Below are 21,189 nucleotides of genomic sequence, written 5' to 3'. Positions count from 1 at the left end.
AAGAAGTGCTGCAGAAGTAAGAATGATACCATTTACGATGTTCCATGCTTTCTACTAAATTATGAATTGATTTGTTTCGAGTACACTTCTAAGATTGGGTCGGAGATGCCATTTTCTTCTTCTTCTTGAAGCTATCAAGATAGCAGCTGAGTGTACTTAGTAGAAACATGACTCGTACCTTTTCTCATTTATATTTCATGAGTTCAGTAGATTAACATATTTTATTCAAGAGCCTGGGAGTCTATACTGTTACTGTGGTGATATAATGACATTTAAGGCTGCGGGGTACTGCCATTTTCGGGTCAATTTTGGGAGTGCATCAAGTTGAAAGTTACAGTCTAACTTGAGAGAGAGATCCTGATGTAATATCCAATACAAGATTCCTTGATTGTGAGTGTTTGTGTTGACATCAATTTGTGTTCACACCAGCTGCAATATAACTTCAATCTTTTGCAAACCATGTTTTAAGATTCACTCAGCAGTTGCTTTGAAGGTTTTTCCCTCAGAAAATTAACTTCCATATGTGATTTATCCCTCTGATATTAAAAGTTAACACTTAAATGAAATGTACTGATATCAATATAAATATCGATGTAATATAAAGTAATCTGCATATTCCAACTAAAGGAGTGGTTGAAAAAGTAAACGAGAATCATTTTTGGTTGCAGTGGTGCTCTCAGATTGGTATCTATGTAGTGTAGTCCATTGGGCCGTGGGGAATTTAACACTAAAAATATTACATTTTTTATGAGGAAACATGATACACCAGAATACAAATTTATATTTTTCAACCCTGGCCAACTGCATGCCACAAATGATTTCATGGTCTTTACGGTACTATAACCATTCTGTATTTTACACCCCCTTCAAGATGGGTTTTGAGGTGGTGGGCGTAAAATTGAATGGACAGGATTCCCCCCATAGACCCACCTGCCCAAACCCTGATGCCATTTCACCATTGGGCGAGCAGGGCCTTGGCTGGTAAACTTCCCTTTTCACCTGTTAAGACCCTTGCGAGGCCACTTAATGGCCATTTCCTGCCCAACCTCAATTATTTTGGCTGTTGGAAGTGGGTGCAAGTAGGGTGGGAAACTGAGGGAAAGAAAAACTTTTCTCCATCTCGGGTGGTGGGGCGGGGGCGTGCCTCAAACTTAAACCTCCTTCAAATTTGGGGTGCCCTTCCCTCTGGGTCCTTGGAGTTCAGGGTCAGTCTTCCCCACTGGCCAACCCCAACATTGAAATCAACCTCTTCCCAATGCCCTAGAGCGTCCCTTATCCTCCCACCCCAGGGAGTTACTTCTTGGCAACGCACTGCAGTACCACTTCTGGCCACTGCAGTGGTGTGCCTGGCCAGATTAGACAGCTGTCGGCCAATCTGATTAGCCGACAGCTCTCACAGGCGAGATTTCCTTCCGTGGGTGGACACAAGTCCTGCCCGCTGTCAATCAAACTCAAATGAGCGTCAAATGGCAATGGGCTTCCGAGAGCCAGCTTCTTAAAATTCTGCCCATAGATTAGGAGCAGGAATATGCTATTCAGCACCTTGAGCTCGTTACAGGTATTGTCCGTGTCTACAAAAAATTCTTATGGTCTGCAAGTTTTCCCCTAATATTAGCTCCAGTGATTTTTATGCTGGAATAAAAGATAGCATAATAAATTTCATGGAGAACCCGCGCCTCATTTTTTTCAAATTTATGCAAATATATGTCTGTAAGAGTCTGATTTTTGAGACTAATTTTTTTTCGGACGCAAGTCAGCAGAACGACTGTTAAACAGGTAATGGTTTTAAGGGATTGACATGCATGCTTGACTTGGGCCCAAAGAGACTGTCACAATGGAATGAAGTAAAAACTAATAACACCAAAGAATTCATGTTAATTCTCTAATATTTATTTATTATATAACAGTACAAACCATATACATTTCATCCAACACAATATAAATCTGTACCATAAAGAATTAACTACAACACTTCCACATTGAAATCCTTTCACATCACTCTGAACGCCATTTGATTCAACAGTTTGTCTCAATTAGCCTGGTTGTATAACATCATTTTATGGATCTTCTTCATCATTATCATTCCATCAAGTAATTTTCCTCAGCACTATCCTGTGTATTCGATATTCCATGTTATAGAAATTATTTTTTCACAATATTAGGAAAGTGTTTCGTGTCACTGGGCCCATTGACACAATGTTGCTAGTGAGAGTTACCGAATGTTCCTTTGCCTTCCAAAATCCAATTGTTTCTCATCTTTTGGATAATGTCCAGGAGACGTTTATTTATATTTTGCTCCTTAGGCAGTCCCTCAAGGATGACGAGCGTCCACTCTGTGCGATGGGGCCTGAGATGGCCGAGAAGTTCAGTGCACGATCTGCAGACTCTACCACGTGTAGGGCAGGTGGTGCATGAAGGGTCAGGCTGATGAGGTGTTTGGAGATTAGTGTGTTCACTCGGAGTTTTCTTCTGCCTGCCCCCAGTGAAGTCTCCCATTGTATTTGGTGCCATCCCAAGTAAACCCCCTCTATTTTAGTCAGTCAAAAGCCAGGGATTTCAGAGTCAACAGGAATGTTTAAACTCTTCAGGGATCCTTTGAGGACATCCCTGAAGTATTTCAGGTAATAACATGACTGTTTTGCCAATGTCTGTTAACCCATTGTGCACATTTTTCTCCAGGTGAAGGGTCTTGCTAGGCCTTCCTGCGTTGGCACATTTATTCTTTTCTAGTTTATTGAGTACCTCTCTCCAGTCTATAATTATTTTCTCAGAAGCTTTAAGTCCCTTGGTGCTGCACAGTTATTAGTCATCTTGGCAAATTGTAAATTGAGTCAAGCACTTGTTATTCTTTCTTGAAAGCATCATGATAAATCATGAGTTACACATTAATCTTGTCGATTGGCTAGGAGATTGTCACTAGGATTGGTGGAGGGTAAATCTAAAGAAGACTACAAGTACCTTCAAATTAACAAACCATAGTAATGAACTGGTAGGTAATTAATATTCACAGTATGTTTTGACCCCAGAAAACATTTGGGTCAACTTTTACACGAGGTAGTGAAAAATCCTGTTTTTCCACGACCAAAAGTCACGGGATCAACTTTTATGTGAGAACGACCCTCACATGGGTATATACAGTAATCTTAAACCATCTTACAATGTGCAAAGAACAAAGAAAATTACAGCACAGGAACAGGTCCTATAGCCCTCTAAGCCTGCACCGACCATGCTGCTTGACTGAACTAAAACACGCTACCCTTCCGGGGACCAAATCCCACTATTCCCATCCTATTCATGCATTTGTCAAGACACCCCTTAAAAGTCACTATCGTATCACCTTCATGAGGATTTACTTCATTGGATTCACTGAAATGGGATACATTAAGCATTATGTTTATTTTATATAGCATTGTACTTCAGCTGAATTCCTCAAACAGCTTTTAATGGAATTGAGTTGAATTGCATAGTCCCAAGTCCAATTTCATATTTATTGCATGTTGTAAATCATTCTACCTCAAGAAAAAATGTAAGAATGCAATTTTCAATATTTTGATCAATAAGGAAACTCCATCACATCTTTTCCACCCTTGGTTGCCAGCCAAATGATACCTTTTATTGATTTCCATTTCCCACCATGGCAGCGAATTTGTTTTGCTCACCAATTGTAATGAAGCCATAAATTTATTTTTTAATATTACTGTTTATCATTTCACTACGAATACTAAACAATGATTTTAGAAGATATTAATTTTTTCAATGTCGCTAATTATTTAGTACAGTTCATTAATTATTTTTGATGAGCTGTTGAATACAAAGGCACACATTTTCCACTTCACTAATTTTAGTGCAAGCAAGTGGATAACAGTTGGCAATTCCTACTCTTTCGCTCTTTTTCATTGCTCCTTCACGTTCTGTGTTTGCATTGCTCATGTCAAGTCCACCTTTGATGAATTGTTAACATTTCAGTACCTATACTATTTGTTGTCAGCAGTGACATTTTTCCACCAACCTCGTAAGGAAATTTATGCATGATATTCTGTTCCTTGCAGCCCCTTTCCTTGCTCATCTTCTGCTTAGAGTCATGTGTTGGATGGTAATGACATCAGTATTTCTAATGATTTGCTTCTAATGCTCCCTATAAGGTTATTTTCCAACAAGCCATTTTTCCCTATCCTCATCTGATCATTTTGTTAGTTGCTTTGTTTCTATGTGCTGAACACCTCCTAACACCTTCCTAATACCAGACTAGCAAAAATTGTTCAAAACTCATTAAAACTTTGCACTACATCTGGCACTTAAAATGTAGAGGGTCTTTTAGAACCACTGTTTGAACACTGTCTGGGCACTATAGACCAGTACTAAATACAAGTATACTACTGTGAGCATGCTCCATTTGATTCTAAGTCATAATTCTCAATGGATCCTGTCCTGTCGCAATTGTTCAGCAGCAACCTTGCATAAGAGCTAGCAAAACACACGGCAGTTGATGGTGTATGGAGTTGGAACGCTGCCCACACAGTGTTACATTGGCCTAGAATTTCCTCAAAGCGCATCGTCCCTATTTTTAAAAATAACACACCAGTCGGTGGCCTGCCTGTGGTGTTACGAGTGTACTTTAGCTGCGTACAATGGGTGTAAGTAGCAGGCGGAGAAAGATTGAGAGGATTGAAGGCTGGAAGCACAGATTTCAAGCAGTAGATTCCACCAAGGATAGAAAGAAGGCTACCCATTGGATTTTCCATGCTTTCCTGCCTTCAAACCCACCAATGGGGGAGCATAAAATCCAGCTCTTTACCTTTATTTCAGGCATCTGATAAAAAGCATTTAGAAAGTTACATGGGTAAAATTGACACAACCTCAAACTAAAGGGATGATCCTTTAAAACAGAGATAAGGAGGAATTTCTTCAGCCAGAGAGTGGTGAATCTGTGGAACTCTTTGCCGTAGAAGGCTATGAGGCCAGGTCATTGAGTGTCTTTAAGACAGAGATAGATAGGTTCTTGATTAATAAGGGGATCAGGGGTTATGGGAAAAGGCAGGAGAATGAGGTAAGAAAAATATCAGCTATGATTAAATGGCAGAATAGACTCGATGGGCCCAGTGGCATAATTCTGCTCCTATGTCTTGTGGTCTTATGGTATAGAGGGATATGGGCCAAATGTGGGCAATTAGGACTAGCTTAATGGTAAAAACAGGGCGGCATGGACAAGTTGGGCTGAGGGGCCTGTTTCTATGCTGTAAGCCTCTATGACTCTATGAGCATCAATTTAATAAGTTAAGTCTAAAAGCAATGCAAACCCTGGAAGCTTGAGGCTGGATGTATCATTGGTTTTCCCACAGACAAGATGAGTCCAGTGGAGACTTGTGGGAAGCATTTTGAAAGGCTCACAAGTGGCAGAAACAGCTTCCATGTGGATTTCCTTGCTAAATTTTTCTTGCGCCATTCCTAAATGTTAACCTTTACCAAAAAAACAAGTAAGTTATCTCCCCATTCAGCTGGTTCCAGTGGCTTGTAAACAAACATATTGCTCATACTGTGCAGAACTCTCCACGAAGATTACCTAATCTCGTTCATTTCATCCAGGATACCAGAGATTAATGGTTAACTTTTCCATCAGCTCAGTTATTCTGTGCTTGTAATCCGGAAAACAATTATTTTGGAAACTATCTTGTTTGGCAGGCTGCAACTCTTCCCTCACCCTTTGTAATTCTTTGTTAATATTAAATGGTATTTTTCCAAATAAAGGTTAACGTACTTAAATTATAACTTTTAGTTTTAGCACACTAAGACTTTCCTACAACTCTTTTTTTTAAAATCCTGTTTTTCAATAGCAACTCTTGGTAAATGGTAAATGCGGGGTCACTTTTAACATTTAAGAAAAACTTGGACGGGTTCATGGATGAGAGGGGTGTGGAGGGATATGGTCCAAGTGCAGGTCAGTGGGACTAGGCATAAAATGGTTCGGCACAGACAAGAAGGGCCAAAAGGCCTGTTTCTGAGCTGTAATTTTCTATGGTTCTATGCTGCAGATGTATTTCAAAGCTGGTATTTTGTTATAACTCATTCTATATGGCAAGTGTAACCAAAAATGAGCTGTTTCAGGTGAGTATCCAAGGTGGTGGACTTTTTCTGCCATAATGACGCCAGTCATATTCTCAATCTCCCATCAGCCACACTTACCATCTCTGTGTCCTTTTGTAAATCCCTGTTTTACGAATTAAATATAGAATTGGAAGTATATAATAATGAACCATCTCTTAATAATCCTAATGATGAAAAGCAGTGCTTTTGATGAGAAACACCATTCCACTGTGTATGAAGAATGGAGAGCAAGGGAACGGTGGTTGACAAGAACAAATACAACTGGAGAAACAAATCTTAATTCTTTTTTACTTCCTTATGAATTGATGGCATTGAGCAAAAAATAAATGTAGTGGGCAGCACGGTGGCACAGTGGTTAGCACTGCTGCCTCACAGCACCAGGGACTCAGGTTCAATTCCCAGCTTCGGTCACTGTCTGTGCAGAGTCTGCATGTTCTCCCCATATCTACATGGGTTTCCTCCGGGTGCTCCGGTTTCCTCCCACAGTCCAAAGATGTGCAGGTTAAGTGGATTGGCCATGATAAATTGCCCTTTAGTGTCAGGGGGATTAGAGGGGTGTATGCGTGGGGTTGCGGGGATAGGGCCTGGGTGGGCTTGTTGTCAGTGCAGGCTCCATGGGCCAAACGGCCTCCTTCTGTACTGTAGGGATTCTATGATTCAAGAGAGAATGAAGAGAAGGCTGGAAGCGGTTGTAAAGATAAAGAGTATTAAATGATGAAATAAAGATGAGACATCAGAAAAAAAATCAAAGTTGGAACAAAAGGAAACATAAATAGAGACGGGGAATATCTGAAATAAAATTGGAATAACATTCGTGCCTTAGCATTACAGCTAATCATTTAAGAAGGTAAATGATGAGATTTCAGATATAGGAATATCAGTAGCTAGCTGGTGAAACATTTGAGGTATCAGAAAGGTCTTTTTGTTTGACAAAGCAAGCTATACAATGAAAAACTCTTGTCTTTAATACACATCACAATTAGCTCTGTATTCTAACAGTTAAATATATTCTGCACCACACTGCCCTTTTACTGTCTTAACCATTGGTTGGTCTTCTGTATCACAATCATCTTTGTCGCTGTGCTATTTATTTCATGTGTGTGCATATTATTCCTGGGGTTTTTTTATGGCAGGATAGTATTCTAACAGCATTTTATTTAATATGAAGAGGGTTTTCTATCTCTGCTTTAAAAGCAGTTAAGGACAAAAATCACCCTTCATCTTAAAGAAACTTTGCTGCATCAACAATTTCATACGGCCCTGATACCTCACTATAAATGCTACTTCTTCAATTTACTTGGGTGAATCTTGTTTTAAGGGAGAGTCCCTTCAATAAACCCTCAGTACACGTGTCTACTTTTTAATCTCGCATAAGGAGCCATTTGGACAAAATTTCAATGTTGGATTAAATGAAGAATTAAGAGTTATAATCACAATAGTCATTGTTCCATGTTTTTCGTTTTCTTTTTAGAAGTTACAGAAGGATCACTTGTTAGCTCAACAGGTTTTGAAGAGTATAGCCCAATGGTTGGCACAGCAAGACAAGTTCCAAGCTTTGAGTCTCACTGTATGATCAGCTCAGATTCAGGAATAGAGATGGCACCAGGAGATTCTATTGAATTGGCCAAAACTTTGGTGGACCCCATAGGGTCCGAGAAGGCAGAAGACCAAAACTATATTGACATGTGCCGTTCTGAAGAATTGAAAGCCGAGGAGTTATCCAAAACATACTGGGAGGAGAAAATGATGTATTTTGTAGATAATACATCAGCTGACACAGTAGCTTCCCCAGAAAGTCTGAAAAAGTCAGTTGAGGAGATTAAGCTAATAGAAGAAATGAGCCCCTGTCTGAGTCCTGAGGAACCGACAACAGCACCGTATGTGGAAGAGCCTTCAGATGAAGACATTTCAGAGAAATGGGAAATGGAGGACCCCCAGCACAACATTCACAAAATGGATACACATGCATCGCCAACCCACGTTTTACTCACTGAGATAGAAACCATAGTAGATCCCAATAGCAGGTGCAAGTCTCATCACGAACAAGAGACTAAACTGAAACAAGGATCCGATGTAGTGCCAACTGTGACTGTATCAGAACCTGACGATGACAGCCCAATCTCCCAAACGCCTACTCCCACAAGCTCAGGTAACAATTGTTATGTGAGTTACTCTAATAGGTTGATTGTATGTGTACACATCATTTCAAAACTGTCTTTTATTCATTGAACTACAGTAATTGTTTTGTGTGCGTATATATGTTGACATTTTATTTAACTTGAACATTTGATTCTTTTTCGCTTTTTTTTCCTGGCTTGTTGATCGAAAAAGTCTTGAATGTTTGTCAGTCTGTGACTTCTTTCATACAACTTACAATGGTATTTTTGTTCCTTGTGTGTCTATCCTGTTGAGACGGCTGGTCAGTTTCACCATCAGGAGAGAGAACGAAATGTCACAAAATGGCCACTGACAGCCCAAGTATGAAAGGACACAAATAAAATGTGAAATGTAAAGGAGAAACTGTGCAACTCTGTGCTTGCTAACATGAGCTTACAGTGATTGATACATACTTAGTCAATGCAAATAGATTTTTAAAATACATGTTATTTATCTCAACCAGTTACCCTCCTTCCCTCCCTTTCTTTAGTCTTTTTTCCTGTTACCCTCACACTTTCTCTTTTAAAAAAAAAATAAAATTGAATAATGAAAAAAACTGCCGGTCTTCCTTTCTCTATTGTTATCTCTCTCTGCTTGTCTTATTCTCTTTTCTCTTTGATTCATTAGAAATTAGAGGAGGTGATGTTAACCTACTAGATGGCTAGTTAAAACCACACAGGTTACTTAATGTTTTTTAAAGCTTATTTATTAGTGTTGCAAGGAGGCTTACATTAACACTGCAATGAAGTTACTGTAAAAATCTCCTAATCACCACACTCCAGCGCCTGTTCAAGTACACTGAGGGAGAATTTAGCATGGTCAATGCACCTAACCAGCACGTCTTTTGGACTGTGGGAGGAAACCGGAGCACCCGGAGGAAACTCACACAGACACAGGGAGAACGTGCAGACTCCACACAGACAGTAACCCAAGCCGGGAATTGAACCCAAGTCCCTGGCGCTGTGAGGCAGCAGTGCTAACCATTGTGCCACTGTGCTATCCCCAAACCACCTTGACCATAATTTCTATGCAGACTTTTGGGCAGATTTAGTTTAATCTAGTGGCTTGTTCGTTAATTACAGCTGAATTAATGTTTAACTCTGTCCGTTGCTGCCGCATTCCAGCTAGTTACCGACCGATTTCATTCTTGGATCACCAGCTATCAGCAATACAATTAATTTCTGGACAAGACCCAGCAGGGACAGTGCCTGTTAAAATGTCTGAGCAGATAAACATCTTGAGTCAAAGCATTAAAATGAGGGCCAGTGATGATAGACACACAAATCTAAGAGGGATTTCATCTTGGACAGGTTGAATCATGTCCAGATTTTCCAGCTTCTCCTTGCATGGATTTGTGTTGCACACTCTTATCGTTCTATTTTTTTTTTGGTAAAGTGCTTTCTCAATTGCTCTGGGTGTTTCTTTATTTTCAAGTGCCAATAAAGAGTGCGCAACAAAACTGTGGTTGGACTTTCACAACCTCAACCAACTAAATAAAACTCATTTTGTGTTAGTAAGAACCAAAACCATCTTTCCAACATGTTTGGTTCGCATTCTCTGGAAATTCTCTGAGCTTATATTTTCACTTAAATTTACAAGGGAGAGTGTCTCAGAGGACAAATAGCTTTGCTTCATCTTTTATTTAGATGCCCATGAGAAACTCTGTAACCTTTTTTCTGGAAACTCCATTTACTTTTTTATCCCTTCCTCAATGTTCATGACGTCTACAAGCTTTTACTTTTCTACCCAGCTTTCCTTCTTCCATCTTCCCTTCCCTTTGTCTCTGCAAGATACTGATTCTCTCCTGGGGTGCAGTTCTACTATGCTGGTTCCTTTTTTGTACTATGTATGTGTGAGCATTGATAGTGGTTGTTGGCTTAAGTTTCAACCATGGACAGCACCACAGCAGGGCCATTGTGTCACCCTTCTTTGTCCAATCTCCACATATTTGTAATAATCCTAAACTTTCATAAGTGTCCATGATATGTAATCTATTATTTTGGCCAAAAAACTGGATGGGCATTGCATCTTGCTTTGATGGGTAAAAAGCCATCACTCTAGTGCTACAATTAATCCAGTCTTTTTGAAAGATCGCATTGATGATGCATGTTTGTTCCCAGAATTGTCTGAAGTAATTTCAGTAAATGTAATAGGAAGTGTGAATCATTTTTCTTGATACCTTCATGATATTCAAGCTTTATAGTAATTGATTTTAGCTTGTAAACTACCAATATTCCTGATGTTTTTCTAAATAGATTGGCATTGGTATCCTTCACTCTCTTTAAAAGTTTGTTACCGTGAATTTCTCATTTCCTGGTGTTTGAAATGGGGAGGGGGCGCAATGCACCATGCAACGTGCCTGGCTCTTCCAATTTTTTGTTTGCAAAGTAGCTGAAAAGATATGGGGCAGGAGTTTACGGCCTTGCTCTGGTGAGACCGGAAATTCCCGCCCGAGGTAAATGGAGATTTCCCTTGTCGGACCCTTGCCCGTGTTGATTCCATGGCAGGCGAGTTGATAGAGTTCCGGCCATGATATTTTTCAAGTTTTTTTTTAATGCTAATGCACTACCCGATGTCATGTCCACAACAGAATAGAAATGTTCAATTGAATGACATTAGCTTGTCTTCCACATCCCATGGCCCTACAATAATTAGAATGCTTGGAGCTCCAAATTCTGCTTCCATTTTGTTTTTGCTTCCTAAAACATGCAGGAATCTTCAAGTTAAATACAGCTTACAGTTTTTTTAATGGCTCTTTTTAAAGTTCAAATCAGGGGAATATAAAAGAAAGTTCTAAAATTATAATGTGGTGACCACTCTTTGGGACTGTGGAACATTTTACCTTGCAGTTAGAAAACAATCTATTATTTCCAGCTTTAAAACCCTGCTTCTATTGTTAAAATTAATGAAGAGCTGCTCCTTTTAAATGCCCTTCTACGCCACTGGGCACAAATGTAACATTTGGTGCGACTGTACTGGAAAAAACATCCAGGACAGGTATACTAAATTAGCCATTGGGTATTGTACTGTCAAGCACTAGAAACGAACAGTAGGCTCATAAGGGAATGCCACATGTGACAAAACCAGTGGTTGAATTCCCTGCTGCACTCTGTGTTTCCAAGCAGGAAGGGTTGGGGCGGCACGGTGGCACAGTGGTTAGCACTGCTGCCTCACAGTGCCAGGGACCCGGGTTCAATTCCGGCCTCGGGTCACTGTCTGTGTGGAGTTTGCATGTTCTCCCTGTCTCTGCATCGGTTTCCTCCGGGTGCTCCGGTTTCCTCCCACAGTCCAAAGATGTGCAGGTTAGGTGGATTGGCCATGCTAAATTGTCCTTTAATGTCAGGGGGAACTAGCTGGGATAAATACGTGGGGTTATGAGGACAGGGATTGTGGCCGGTGCAGACTCGATGGGCCAAATGGCCTCCTTCTGCACTGTAGGGATTCTATGATTCTACGATAACACCTCCATGAAATGAGGACAGAAACATTGGATAGAAATGCCATTGCTGGCTTGTTCTTGCATGCCTCTATAGAGACCAGCCAAAGAGAGTTTTAGTAAGGTGTGGTTGCAAGGATGCTTGCCCATCATCTTGATGGCTGAAAGTTGCAAGGCAGTTTTGAAAGGAGATTCTGTTTTAACCTGGATGTATCTCAAGTCTAGCTCTTCAATAATATGACTGAGTTTTAAAAGTGACAAACCTTAGTAGATGTGATGTTGATCATAAATGAGGTATTACTTAATGTACTATTGCAGCAGCAAAAAGGAAATAACTTTGAGTGCTCACTGAGCATATTTTCTGTCTGCATTTATGATTGCAGAAGAATCTGATTCACAGATTGAAGCTGCTTACCACTTCCTGGAGGAGGAGCGCCCCGCTGCTGACAAGACTTCAGACAAAACTCAATGTTTTCCTTTAAATGCCACAGAGGAGGAGAGGTCCCTAAGTGCTGCCTTAACAAAAATAGATGAGTCTGAGCAGAACTTGCCAAAGCTACCAGCGACAATATTGGACCTTGAGGCCAGCAGTGCTGAATCTGGAGATTCTGAAATAGAGGTAGTGCCAGATGAGTCACTGTCCGTGGAAGAAGCTGAAGGTTGCAGCTATATGACATTCAGGCAGGTTGGTGGAACTCCGCCTTCCTCTGTTTCTTCGGTCCAGTACAGTATCCTGAGAGAGGAACGCGAAGCCGAACTCGACAGTGAGCTCATCATTGATCCCTATGACGCTTCGTCAGCATCTGAAGAGAGTCTCCAAAGAGAGCAAGACTCCCCACTGAAATCTAACAGCAGGGGGAGAGAACCTGACGAAAAAGCCTTAATAATGGACAGACAGCAAGAACTGGACCTTCAGTCAAGTCGATCAACTTCCTCCTATATTGTCAAAGGTACAAGTGGAACAGATGCAGCCACAGCTGAGCCTCCCGCCCCTCTGGATCATTCCGAAGCTTTCATTACCCCCGAGGTGGTGGTTGAAGAACCATCTTCTGAAGAAGTGTCTGAAGAAACAGCTGGAAAAATAAGTGATAGCAAACCTTCAGACGGAGCCAAGACTGGAAAAGACTTGGAGAGCAGCCAGCCCATTTCTTCTGAGCGGTTTCTGCTGGTACTAAATAAGAAAACAGGTAATTTTAGCCATTACTCTGACCTTAGTAATTTATTTTAAACCGCCTTCATATTTCACTAATTGAAAATTTTCTAATCCATTTGTTCTCAACTTTCCTTTTTATGTAGAAGTGTTTTAAAAAATTGCATGTTCAGTTACTTAATGTTATTTTATGTTTATCTTTAGCTAAGTTTCAGCCGACTGATTTTTCTCCCCTGCACCATCCCCCGCCCCAAATCTAGTACCCGGAGAATTGAAATGTGTTGCATAATAACCAGCAGCCAGACAGGTGAAGCAAGTTCAGTGAAATGTGAACACCTGAATTATTTATGAGGCAGTGCACTTGTTTTTTGACAAATGGCTGTTCCGGCTTGTGAAAATGTTTTGAAAGGTGCAGCTCTGGGGAACACATTACATTAATGTGTTCTGTTATCCCTCTTTGCCGCTGTATATCCCTGTAGTCAAAGACTTGAAAGTGGCAAGAGTAAACCATCCATTCCTGCCCATCTACTCTAATTAGTAAAATGACTGTCAGACTAATTGGATACAAGTGGGGCAGGAATCGATTTGGATCATACATTTAAACCGGGTTTTCCAATTTTTGAGAATGTGATTATTTAATTAATTGATTATTTTGAGAATGTGTGATTTTTAACCATTATCAAATAAATAAAAAAGACCTCTCTTCCTGGCCTCTTCTGCCCTAGCTTGAACAGGAGCAGACCATTCAGGTCCTCAAGCCTGTTCCACCACCGTTCAGTGAGATCATGGCTAATTTGTCCCTTAACTCTAAGAGCTCACCTCCGCTCCATTTCATTTTATTCCCTTGTCTAGCAAAAATCTATCAATTTCTGTTTTAATATTATTAATTTTTATGGGAGAGAATTCCACACTTTTACCATCCTTTGCATGAAGAAATGTTTCGTAACCTCTTTCCTGAAAAAACCTGACTGATTTTAAGGTTAAGCCCATTTGCTCATGACCCCCACATCAGTGGAAATTTTTTCTATTTACACTATCAATTTCACGATATTAAGAACCTCAAATCACCCTGAACTTACTATACTCCAAGGAACATAAGGATGGTTTATGGAATCTCGCCTCATAATCTAATCCTTGGAGACATGATCACATTCTGATGAGTTTGCATTGCACTCCTTCCAAGGTCAAAATGAGATGTGTTACTCTGTGCACAGTATTCCAGGTGGACTTCTTCGCAAATCTTCCCCCCCTTTATGTCCCAGTCTTCTAGTTATAATGACTAACATTCTATTAGCCTTTTTGATTATTCTTTGTTCCTAACTACTACAGTTTAGTGGTCTATGTACACAGATCCCTACATCGCTTCGGACCTTCACTCTAATCTGCTCTGTTTTTATCCATCTACCCCAGTCACCCACTCACTTAACCTAATCAAGGTCTCTGTGGTTTATGCTCTCATCCGCGCTACTTACTATATCATTAATCTGTGTGTGTCATTGGTAACCTTGAATATATGGTTCTCTATTGTGTTGCTAAGTCATTAATAAATATGATGAAAAGCTGAGGCTTCACCACAAATCTTTATGGAGCACTTCCTTCTGATTGAAGTATATGCCCATTATGCCTACCTATGCTCTGTTTTCTAATAACCAGTTTAACCACGTTAATCATTTGCTTTCCATTCCATGAGCTTTGATTTTATTGAGCAGCCTTTTATGTGGTTCCTTAGCAAATGCCTTGTGGAGGTCATATAAACTATATTCATCGATATTCTCCTATCTACTATTGTAGTTACTTCCTTAAAAAAAATCAATTAGGTTCATTAGACATGACCTACTCTTTCCCAATCCATGTTGATTTTCTCCAAACAGCTGAAATTTCTCAAAGCTTCATAATGGGCGGCACGGTAGCACAGTGGTTAGCACTGCTGCTTCACAGCTCCAGGGACCTGGGTTCGAATCCCGGCTCGGGTCGCTGTCTGTGTGGAGTTTGCACATTCTCCCTGTGTCTGCGTGGGTTTCCTCCAGGTGCTCCAGTTTCCTCCCACAGTCCAAAGATGTGTGGGCTAGGTTGATTGGCCATTCTAAATTGCCCCTTAGTGTCCCGGGATGCATAGGCTAGAGGGGTTAGTGGGTAAATATGTAGGGATATGTGGATAGGGCTGGCTGGGTGGGATTGTGGTTGGTGCAGACTCAATGGGCCGAATGGCCTCTTTCTGCACTGTAGGATTCTATGATTCATTCTGTCCTTAATTATAGATTCCAATAACTTGCTGCAATGGATGTTAGATTAGCAAGTCCATAATTTCCAGGTTGAAGTACACTGTGTCTGTCCGGACCTATACAGGCAGAGATTTCCTGGCCTCGATCTTATATCCTTGGCAAAGATCCGACGTGGCTTCATCCCTTGTTTTGGAATGAAAAATCTGGTGTGTGTGCTTTACCTTTAGGATCCTCTTTGTCATCGTCTAATCTGAGGCAGCTGAGGAGGGTGGGAGTTTTCATATGTAAACCTCACACCTACTTCTTGAATTGCCCAAGGGCCAAAGGGACAGAGAAGTGAGGTGAGGAGCGATGATGTGTCACATTTCTCCTGTAAATTGGGTCTTCACCTTTAGAAGTTGCACATTATGCTCCACCCTTTGCAAAGCTTCAGAAATTCTAGGATGGCGTAGAGATCTAGCTGAAACAACTAATTCTGAGGATCATACAATGGAATGGGAAGTCCTCAGGAACAAGCATCCAGAAAAGGAGCATCTAGATATGGTGTACAGTGATTCCTCTTAATGTGAAGCAAAACTATTGCTCCTTTATACCCATGATTTAACTTTGTGGAATCACCAGATATTAGTAATTGAAATCTGACTGAATAAATCTAGCTGCAGCAATAATGCAATGAGACAGTTTAGAAATTATACTGTGTTATAACCATACGACTCTATTTATATACTTTTAAATTATGTATTTGAATTGCTGGGAACCTCTGTTCATAACAGCTTTTTTCCATTGGGGGTCTACTCCTGTTGGTTCTTTACTTACAAAATGCATTACTTCATATTTCTTCACAGTAAAAAGATCTTTCGCAATCTGTTTTGATGCTAGTGAGCTTTTGTTTCAGCAGGCAGTTTCAATATCATGTTCTTGACACCTAAGTACAAGTAGTTATCGAGGATAAAATGGACCCAGCACAAACCATTGGGTTACACCATTCCTAGCCATTCTCCAATCTAAGTATTATTTTAATGAAACTATTAACGTATCCAAGTTAAGTAGTTATGGCCTCAAAATGTGGTGGACAAAGCAGTTGGATAGTGATGCTGTAAGGTATCATTTTTAGACTATTGTCTCGTTCAATTTTAAACAAAAGTGAAATCATAGTTGCTGTTTAACAATTTATAGTTTTAGTAGACAGGATCCTTAGTAATTTTACATAGTGCAAATTTCTGCTGGCATTTACAGGGCAATCATAATGCGCTCTATATGTGACCTTTCTTCTTAGAATCTTAGAATCTCTACAGTGCAGAAGGAGGCCATTAGGCCCATCGAGTCTGCACTGACCAGAATCCCATCCAGGCCCTATTCCTGTAACCTAACACATTTAACCTGCTAATCCCCCTGACACTAAGGGGCAATTTAGCATGGCCAGTCAACCTAACCCGCACATCTTGGGACTGTGGGAGGAAATTGGAGCATCCGGAGGAAACCCACGCAGACACGGGGAGAATGTGCAAACTCTACACAGACCGTGACCTGAGGCCGGAATTGAACCCAGGTCTCTGGTGCTGTGAGGCAGCAGTGCTAACCACTATGCCACCATGCCGCTCAGTGGTTAGCACTACTTATTTTTTTATTTATTCTTTCACAGGATGTGAACATTGCTGGCTAGGCCAATATTTATTGCCCTTCCCTAACTGCCCTTGAGAAAGTGGTGGTGAGCCACCTTCTTGAACCACTGTAATCAATGCGCTATAGATGCACCGACAATGTTGCTGGGACAGTGTGGTGATGGTCTGTTTTAGAGCAACACAATAAAGTAAGGCCCAATCACCACAGGCGGGAGTTTCAAGATTTTAGTCAGCGACAGTGAAAGAAAGGTGATATATTTCTAAGGCAGGAAGGTGTGTGGCTTTGAGGGGAACTTATGGGTCGTGGTGTTCCCATGCATCAGCTGCTCTTGTCCTTCAAAGTTATGGGTTTGGAAGATGGTGTCGAAGGAGTTTTGGTGAGTTTCTGCAGTGCATCTTATAGATGGTCGACACAGCTGTGTCAGTGGTGGAGGGAGTGAATGTTTGTGGATGGGGTAACAATCAACTGGGCTGCTTTCTCCTGGATGGTGTTGAGCTTCTTGAGTGTTGTTGGAGTTGCACCCATCCAGGCAAGTGGAGAGTATTCCACCAGACTGCTGACTTGTGCTTTGTAGCTGGTGGAGTCAGGAAGTGAGTTACTCACCGCAGAATTCCCAGCCTCTGAACTGCTCTTGTAGCCAGAGTATTTATATGGCTAATCCAGTTCAGTTTCTGGTTAATTGCCAATAGAAAGTTTTCCACAGATGTTCAGGAATATAGAAAAAAGTTAGCTATATCTGTTGGCCTTTGTTATTTAGACAAACAGAGTGTGAAAAACTACTTGTACGTATTGAAAAGTGTTTAGCTAATTCATGTTAAATACATATATGTCAATAGAAATGTTCCAAAACATTAATAACTAAAAAGAAGATAAATATTAGTGAAAGATTTTAAAGTTTTCTAACCTATCTTATAAGAGATTGTTAAATTACATTTTTATCCCATTCAGATTATTTCTTTTTAGTTGCAATCTACATTTTAACACCAACTTCATTGCTTTTTATGTAGACGTGTTTGTAAACTATGTATTTTTGTATACAGATTCCTTTTTTTTAATTCATCCTTGGGTTATATGGCTGTGAAGTTTGAATGTGAAAAATTAATGTGACTAACATGGAGAAAGTATAATTTGTTTTAATGTACCTTTCGGTTATACATGTGAGCATGTATTGATCTATCCATTCCATTACATAGCTTCTGGAAAAGATAATCTTCAATATGACATGTAAATGTACTGCAGCGCTTTAATTAACTACAATCAATAATGAAGGTTTTCCCATACTACCAATTATAAGGATGTCTGGTATGTAGAATGGAATTTAAAAAACACTCTGGAGTGGGGCAATGCTTGCTCATCAATAATCAGAAAATCACTCCTCTCTTTTAGAATGCTGACAGCTCATTTGTAGTCTTTCCATATTGCGCTTTACCGGAGTGCTAGTAATAAACACACATCGCTGTTTTCACTTTTTCTATTTACTATTATGATGTGGAAATGCCGGCGTTGGACTGGGGTGGGTACAGTAAGAAGTCTCACAACACCAGGTTAAAGTCCAACAGGTTTATTTGGTGTCACGAGCTTTCGGAGTGCTGCCCCATCATCAGGTGAGGCACCTGATGAAGGAGCAGTGCTCCAAAAGCACGTGATACCAAATAAACCTGTTGGACTTTAACCTGGTGTTGTGAGACTTCTTACTGTGTTTACTACTTTGTCACAGACTTGCTACATGTGCACGTTTCAAGGAAGCCATTGGGCTTGAGAGGCAGGGAGAAGGATAGCACTTGCAAAGCAAAGTTTTTTTTCTCTGTCTGCTCTCCGAGAGGTCTAAAGGAGGGAATATTTAGAAGTCAGAACATGAGAATCGCTTGCCAAATAAAAACCTCGGTCCGTCTAGTTTGCCTTCATCGTCATGCTGGTAGTCACATGATAATGGAATTGTTGACTTAAAGAAATCAATCTTTATCAATTAGTCTGCAACAGGCACAGATATGAAGCGAGAAAACATCCACTGATAAAAATCTAGGTCCAAAGTCACCTATTCCTCCCAAGTACTTTATATTTACATATTAATCATATACTGTATTATAAAATGTTATTTTGTGAAAAAAATCTGTCTGACTTGTACTTGAATGAATCAATACTAACTGGTTCCACTGTCTGCCTATGGGTCTACTACTCGATCACTGAAATAACATTTCTGCAGCTTCATTTTGAATTCGCACCTCCTCCCCCACAATCCCTTTTGAGCGTGGGTTGTATCGTCTATTTCTACTGTTTGTGGCTGACATTATGTAGTCCCATTTTGAATCCTTACAAAAAAAACATATCACCTCTCGAGCTGCTCTTTTCCATTGATAAACATGTCCAATAGCTGCTCATAATCCAAACCGTCAAACCTCTCAATCATTCTGGTCGATCATTACTGTATTCTTCCAATGCTTGTAATATTTTGTACTGTCGTGGCCAGAAGTGACACAGTATCTAAATGCTGCCACATCAGTGATTTATAAGGTGACAGAATCACTTCACTATTTTGGCTGAATATTTGGGTTCTAACACATCCCAGTGTCTGATTTGTTTGACTTTACTGAGTGTTGTTGCTAGAACTGTAAATCATTTCTCTTGTTCCCTCATTTCATTTTTTTCAAGTAAGTTGCTAGTTTAAGGTGAAGTGTGTGCCCCATCCACACATTGTAAGAACTCTGCCCAAATTAAAACCTTATGCCTCGGGGTCAGGGTTTTGGCCCCGATATGGGAGGCTGGGGCGGGAACTGAGATGGGCAAATACATTATTTTTGCCAGCGTGCCTACTTACCTGCACCATTCCACCCCCTGCCTCCCACAACCATCATCCTGTTTGTTGGATCGAGCAGGGAATGGCTACACACCAGCCAGTGGCAGTGGGGTTTTAATACATAATTCAATAAAAGACTGGGCTTTTCTGGTCCAGCCTGCAGTGGGAACCAGTGTAGGCGGAACAGAAAATAGCTCGGATGCCCATATGAGCCTTGAGCCTGCCTTCACTCACCCACCAAACCTCGGGCCTGAGCGTCACTTCCTGACCAAACCCTGAGCCTTCACTCCTGATTGGCTGACAGCTCTCCAAGGTGGGGCTTCCAACCAAGTGAGGATGGAAAAATCCGCCTGCTGCCAATCAAAACTTATTGAGCGTAAAATGGTGGTGGGCCTGTCAGAGTTGATTGAAGTGCTTTGATTTGTTTGTTAAGAATGTTACTAGTACGTATTGCTGGAAAAAGAAACAGTTGTCAAAGTTTTTCATCTTGCACTCATCAGGACAGAATTCACAGGAATACTAATTGTAAAAGAAACATTTCTGTTGCTATTCTACCATGTAATATTATCATTTTTGCATGAAACATTATCAAGTTTGTGGTGAACAAATTAACCAAAAGCAAGCTAAAGTAAGGTTACAGCATTGTGTGGATAATATAAAAGATCAGAATTAAAATTAGGAAATGTTTTTCTTTTTCCAGTAATAGAGCTGTGAAATCTCTGAGAGCACACTACCCTTCTATCTCTGGTGTTAAAGTGGCTGAATAAGTTTCTTTTTACTATCAGTTGAAGTTATCTCATTCCACAGTTTTTACTCAGTTAACATAGAAAAATAGAAACCCTACAGTGCAGAAGGAGGCCATTCAACCCATCGAGTCTACCCCAATAACAATCCCACCCAGGCCCTATCCCCATAATCCCACATATTTACCCCACTAATCCCTCTAACCTACGCATCCCGGGACACTAAGGAGCAATTTAGCATGGCCAGTGCACCTAACCAGCATGTCTTTGGACTGTGGGAGGAAACCGGAACACCCGGAGGAAACCCACGCAGACACGGGGAGAATGTGCAAACTCCACACGGACAGTGACCCAAGCCGGGAATTGAACCCGGGTCCCTGGAGATGTGAGGCAGCAGTGCTACCATCCACTGTTGTTGTTTAACATCTCAAACTAGTTGTAGTTTGGCACAGGTTTGCACACATTTTGGGACACTGTCTGGGATGGAAAATATTTTTTAAAATCTTAGCATTCATTCCTTTGAGGCTTTGCTACAGTGTTGGAGTCGAGGGAAATAAACTTTACAGTGAAGCTGGTAATTCTGGATTTAGCTACATGTTTTGGGTCAAGTTAATTCAATTTGAGAAATTAGACTTGAGGTGAAAGCTATTTTCCTGCTTCTATGTTGCAATATGTTGGTGCCACCTAGTGGACTTGCAGAGGTTTCCTTTAATTCGGAACATATTTTGACATAGAATCATAGAGGTTTACAGCATGGAAACAGGCCCTTCGGCCCAACTTGTCCATGCTGCCCTTTTTTTTAAAACCCCTAAGCTAATCCCAATTGCCCGCATTTGGCTCATATCCCTCTATAGCCATCTTACTCATATAGGGCCTCCAACCAAAACTTTGCTTAAAAGCTTGCTAGAAATAACATTCAAAGAGTTGTTCAACTGAGTTTTATCATTTGTAAATCTAGATTG

The 21,189-nt window shown here is 40.5% G+C and overlaps 1 protein-coding gene across 3 annotated transcripts in view; it reads left to right on the top strand.

Moving 5' to 3' along the window:
- rtn1a (reticulon 1a) overlaps positions 1-21,189 on the top strand; it is a 174,989-nt gene that overhangs the window by 72,551 nt on the left and 81,249 nt on the right. For 2 of the 3 annotated variants that reach the window (XM_078234200.1, XM_078234199.1), the window contains 2 exons: positions 7,574-8,251; positions 12,079-12,882. The exons of the other annotated variant lie outside the window; for it this stretch is intronic. In XM_078234200.1, coding sequence (XP_078090326.1) covers positions 7,574-8,251; positions 12,079-12,882 — 1,482 coding nt within the window. The remainder of the gene's footprint in view (positions 1-7,573; positions 8,252-12,078; positions 12,883-21,189) is intronic. 3 annotated transcript variants of the gene reach the window in all.

Source organism: Mustelus asterias, chromosome 18 (genome assembly GCF_964213995.1).
Source record: "Mustelus asterias chromosome 18, sMusAst1.hap1.1, whole genome shotgun sequence".
Taxonomy (NCBI): Eukaryota; Metazoa; Chordata; class Chondrichthyes; order Carcharhiniformes; family Triakidae; genus Mustelus; species Mustelus asterias.
The sequence above is the reverse complement of the archived record's forward strand: the minus strand, read 5'-3'. Positions and strand labels throughout refer to the sequence as shown.